General features: G+C 33.4%; 1 protein-coding gene across 1 annotated transcript; it reads left to right on the top strand.

Moving 5' to 3' along the window:
• The first annotated feature begins 1,615 nt into the window (after positions 1–1,615).
• Positions 1,616–4,752, top strand: LOC140863591 (phosphoglycerate mutase-like protein AT74H). Its single transcript, XM_073267124.1, has 2 exons — positions 1,616–2,171; positions 4,280–4,752. The coding sequence occupies exons 1-2, from the start codon at positions 1,679–1,681 to the stop codon at positions 4,678–4,680; spliced, it is 894 nt and encodes a 297-aa protein (XP_073123225.1). The 5' UTR covers positions 1,616–1,678; the 3' UTR covers positions 4,681–4,752.
• Positions 4,753–5,302: the final 550 nt, after the last annotated feature.

Below are 5,302 nucleotides of genomic sequence, written 5' to 3'. Positions count from 1 at the left end.
TTTGGTCTTCGGGATTTTAATTCCTTGCATATTTTAGTATTAAAATTATAATTCATATTTGTTTTGTTAGCTTTTTTGTAACAAAAATAAATTATTTATGTTTCCTTAGTACGATGATTTTTACTATGTTTGTATTATACATTTTTTTTTTTAGTTTTAGCTTTTTTTTTAATCTTTTGATACAATTATTTATGTCATTATTTTTAGTTGCAACAATTTTGAATTTTTTATTATTATAAGTTATTATAGTATTGGTTCTTTCTTATTGGAAAATTTTACAGTAAATAAAAGGAGTTTTTAATCTTTTATTATGATTTAAAATACTTTTTATGGCGTGTTTATATTAAATCTCGTAGAAACAATCAATCTTTGTTATTATTTAAATTATTTTTTGTATTTGTTTTGTTAGATTTGCATTGTGAATTATGATGGGTAAAAGAAAATTTGAATCTAGAAGTTAAGAGAAAAAAAAAAACAATAGATTTATTAAATTATATATTAGCGATCATTTTGTTTATTTTATTACTAGTTTGTTTGTAATATTTTTTTATTTAATAAAAAATTATATAGACCTTAAATTAGCCTAGGACCTCTAATTTTCTAGAGACGGCCCTGTGATTGACAAATTTTCAATTCGCCTAAATAGTGGGCCGCATGACGCCATGCCAAGTGGTGGGTTATGATGAGTTGCGAGGCAACCCTCTCAACCCGTCAAATATAACTAAAAATTAGAGGATCGACCGTCCCACCCCACTAACTAACAAATTTTGATGGGTTACGGGTTGGCCCACCTCATCGGCCCGTTTGATAACTCCAGTTGCATATTGTCGCGCATAAAAGGATTGTGTTATTACTTACTTTCAAGTTTCACCATATTTAGATACATGAACAAAATAAATGTTAATTGATTGAGTATAATCTCAAGAATAAGAAACAAGCACCTCCATCTGTCTATATATAAGTTATTATATTTTCCGACCACATCGCAACATTTTGATAGGTGTTTTATGAGACGGGTCAACTCGATCCATATATAAAATAAAAAATAACATTTTAAGATAAAAACTAATATTTTTTTATAAATCGAATTGAGTAGAAAATCCGTTTCATAGAATGTGTGATAATATTTTTTTTTCACTATTACATCGAACTAATGTTTATAATCATGGCTTCATAATGACATGTTCTAAATTAGCTCCACGATCGAGTAAAGTTTTGACTTCAGACTTCATATAATGTTTTGAGGTTGGACAAATTAAATCAAAAGAATTTCAAATCAATAATATTTAGAATATAATTATATCGTTAAGAATGAAAATAAAATACAAAATTTTAAATTCATATTTTAGTCTTCTTTTTTATTTTACAGCTTACTGATATCTATACCATATATATAAAGCAAAAACACCTTAATGGTTTTCGTAATCCGTATATTCCATATTTTTAATACATTTTTATTATTTTAAAAATTAATATCATAATCCCCAACTTAAATTTATTTTATTTGCTTTTATATAATATTTTTATATTAATTATAATGAACTTCAATTTAGTAAATATCATTTGAAATTTATTAAGTATATTTTACTAGTTCATAAAGCAGTATTTCCCGGTCAAAATTGGAAGCCGGTAGTCAAATCCAAAAACTCAGATTTGGCGTAATCTCAACCTCCAATCCATGGCTTCGCCGCCGCAAAGCCTGAACGACCGCCACCTTCAGCCCCAGGGTCAGAGGCGGCGGATCCTGCCGAAGCGCATTATTCTTGTGCGTCACGGCGAAAGTGAAGGCAACATAGATGGAAGTGCGTACGCTACAACCCCGGACTATAAAGTACCCTTGACTCCTCTAGGCGTCGAACAGGCCAATCGGGCTGGCTCAGACATCAGGCACGTCGTCTCCGATGGCGGAGTTTCGTCCAATTGGAAAATCTATTTCTACGTCTCTCCTTATCAGAGGGCTCGTTCCACGCTCCGCGAGATCGGTCGTGCCTTTCCCAAGAAGAGGATCATCGGGGTGAGGGAAGAATGTCGGATTAGAGAACAGGATTTCGGGAACTTTCAGATTGCCCAGCGGATGAAAGTGATCAAGGAGACGAGAGAGAGGTTTGGGAGGTTCTTTTATCGCTTTCCCGAAGGAGAGTCTGCTGCTGATGTTTATGATCGGGTTTCAAGTATGCTTTTTTTCTTTTCGACATCCTCCTTCGATTTACCTCTACTTTTCGCTCCTTATTATTTCGTTGTTTGTCTTGTGTTGATTCAGTTGGGATGCGGATCATAGAGCTGCATTACTCATAGTATTTGAACGTGGGGTGCTTTTATAATATTGAAATGATATGTTTCTTGTTTTCGATAGCAATTATATGCTTTTGCTTCCTTTTCTGTAATTTTTGATGATATTACTAGGATATTTGTTATCTTCAGCAAGAAATAAGTGGGATTCATGAAGCAATGTGAGGGAAACTTTTAAGTAAAGATTTCTTTTTTTCCTTATGTCGACTTGGATGAACCTTTTAAGATGTATGCAGTTCATATGGAGTGGCTGTAAGAACTTCCTTATAATTGCATTAGCTGGTAGTGTGACATGGATATAGAGGTAATGGTTTGGAGAGAGTTTAATGAGGATTTAGTATAGTTGAAGGAAATGATGTGAAAAACAGGTCTGAAGGCTGAAATTACTGCAATTCTATTATCATAGATTGACTAGGATGATTTCTGGTTTGACTGGATTTAGATGATCGTTATTCAGATTCGCTGAAATAGTTTGAGCCTCACAGATTGTACATTATGCTTGGAAATATACTGAAAGTGTCACAATGCTGATCTCTTCAGTTCCTGCGAAATTTAATTGCAGAGTTTTGATTCTAGATGAGAATTTGTAAACTGCTGCAAAAGTAAAACATTTAAATTCAAGTTTACAAAGCAGGTCCATCTATCTTGGTTTTTGAGTCCTTTTGGGTTATTGTCGGTATTTTCCATATTTTATTGTGGTTTTCTTTCTAGTAGTATAAAAAATAAACCACAATCGATGAGTCCTTCTTTGATGTATGTTATTGCACGATTCATTGAATATTTTCCTGACTTGAATGTTTAAAGGGCTATATTTCTCCTCCTTGGCCTTGCTTTTAGACCAAGGGAACTCAAAACTTTGATTTTTGTTCTCTGTTATCTACACCGGATGATTATGTTTATGGGCTGTGTCAGCTTGAGAGTTTGTGCATTGCATGCATTGCAAGTGGGACTCGATAGAGTGCTCTTTTGAGTGAATGCAAGAACTTCTCTGGGAACTTGGATTAATGTGTGTTCAAACTTTGTTTGTGTAGCATGCATTGCTAGTGTGATGCAAATCATGCAATAGAGTGCTCTTTATTAGTGAATGCAAGAACTTCTCCGGGAACTTGGATTACTATGTGTTCGATTTGGCTTTTTTTTTTTTTTTTTTTTTTTACTTTTAATTTTATGTGCCTGCTTGCAAACTGCATATAATCACAATGTGTGCACTTTGAATTTTTTTTACTTTATTATTTATATTGCATGTGTGTATGCAGTTGCATGGAAACTGCATGTAAGTTTGGTGTTACATATAGTTGATTCTATCTTTAAATATCATGTCAGTGGCTTTTGTAATTCTGAATTCATATTTGGTTGGACTCCACTGAAGAAGAGGCAGAGAATTTAAAGAGGAACTACAGCTATGTTTGGGTTATTGTTCTATACTTTCTGGAAAGTGTTGGGTTGTCACTCAGAGTTTGGTTTTGTTTTCTGAAGTTGTGTACTCTTTGGTGTGTCTATCACACATGATAGATATTCTGAAAAGAAAGATGGCTTCTTGATTCGCCCACTCAGAAAATTGTTTCTGATAACTTATCCTGCCATATACCGCTGTTAATTGTTGTTAAAGATTGTCACTGTGGTGCCTCTCTTATGCTATAATGCTTTTTTAATTGTTTGTCTCTGCGAGGGAGCTTCTGACTTTTACTTTTGTGATGCTATTTGCATGGATTTTATTTTGCTGTTTCTCTCTTACTATTGATATCATGTTTCTCCTAAGAAATTACAGAAGGGTACAAAAAGAATTAAGAATTTATGCCCTTTCGAAACCACTGCAAAGGTCTTCATGTGATACGAAAATAATGTTTCGCTGAACTAACTGCAGCCCTTTTCTATGATAATTCTTCTATTCCGTGTTGTGCCTTAAATCTATAGATCTTTGAATTTTGTGTACTTCCCCGGAATTTGGATCGATGTGTTTCAAATTTTAGACGAAGGCATCAATGTGCAGGTTTTCTTGAATCATTGTGGAGGGACATCGATATGAACAGGCTTCAGCATGATTCAACCGACGATCTCAACCTTTTAATCATATCACACGGGCTTGCAATTCGTGTTTTTTTAATGAAGTGGTTTAAATGGACGGCTGAGCAATTCGAGTACTTGAATAACTTGGGAAATTGTGAATTTCGAGTGATGCAATTGGGTTTGGGCGGAGATTACAGTCTAGCAGTCCATCACACGGATGAAGAAATGCAAGAATGGGGACTATCCAATGATATGATAGAAGATCAAAAGTGGCGAGCAAATGCTACTCGTGGGGATTGGAACGAAAAATGTCCGTGGTACCTCGATGTGTTCTTTGATCAGTATGCGGAAGACTCCGATTCTGAAGATAAAGTTGAGTTGTAGTTGTATGATCATAGCTGCAAGAAATATGACTTGAATTATTTTTCTTGTAAAATTCTTGTGAATCTTGTTGTACTTCCCTACGAAAAGAAGAGAGAAAAAAAATTTCAAATTTCTTCTTCCATAAACTATCAATTACGTTCAGATCGAAAGTATTTCAAATTTATGAATTTGAATTATAGTTTTATTATAATGAAACCATTTACTAGCACTAATTTCTCCATCAGCGAGAAACAATTACAGAAAACCAACGGAGAATCCATCATTCAGCCATTCAATGCTCGACAATGAATAAAGAGTTTCACCAGCTAAGCAATGAGAAGTTGCATTTGCCGCACGTCCCATGTGATTTAAAGAGATAAATGTGGGAGAATTTAGTAAATCTCGATTTTTCAATTAATTTAAAATACTATAGTTGCGTTTACTTTATGAGATGTGATTATATATGGATAAATCATACTAGAACTATTAAAATGATTTTGAAGGATGTTGAATAATGATGGATAAACAATAACATGTTTACTTTGAGTTATTAATTTTGGAATTGAAATAATGATTGATGGAAGAATTATAGTTTTACCCTCTATTTATGATAAATAATATTATGTTTAATTTTGTATTCATA

Source organism: Henckelia pumila, chromosome 4 (genome assembly GCF_033568475.1).
Source record: "Henckelia pumila isolate YLH828 chromosome 4, ASM3356847v2, whole genome shotgun sequence".
In the NCBI taxonomy this organism is placed as follows: domain Eukaryota; kingdom Viridiplantae; phylum Streptophyta; class Magnoliopsida; order Lamiales; family Gesneriaceae; genus Henckelia; species Henckelia pumila.
This window is presented reverse-complemented; position numbering and strand designations above follow the sequence as displayed.

Bases quoted from the DNA above. Each gene is read 5' to 3' on its own strand.
- LOC140863591 (XM_073267124.1), top strand. From the start codon at position 1,679: ATGGCTTCGCCGCCGCAAAGCCTGAACGACCGCCACCTTCAGCCCCAG. The intron at 2,172-4,279 runs GTATGCTTTTTT...ATCAATGTGCAG, and splicing joins TGTTTATGATCGGGTTTCAA to GTTTTCTTGAATCATTGTGG.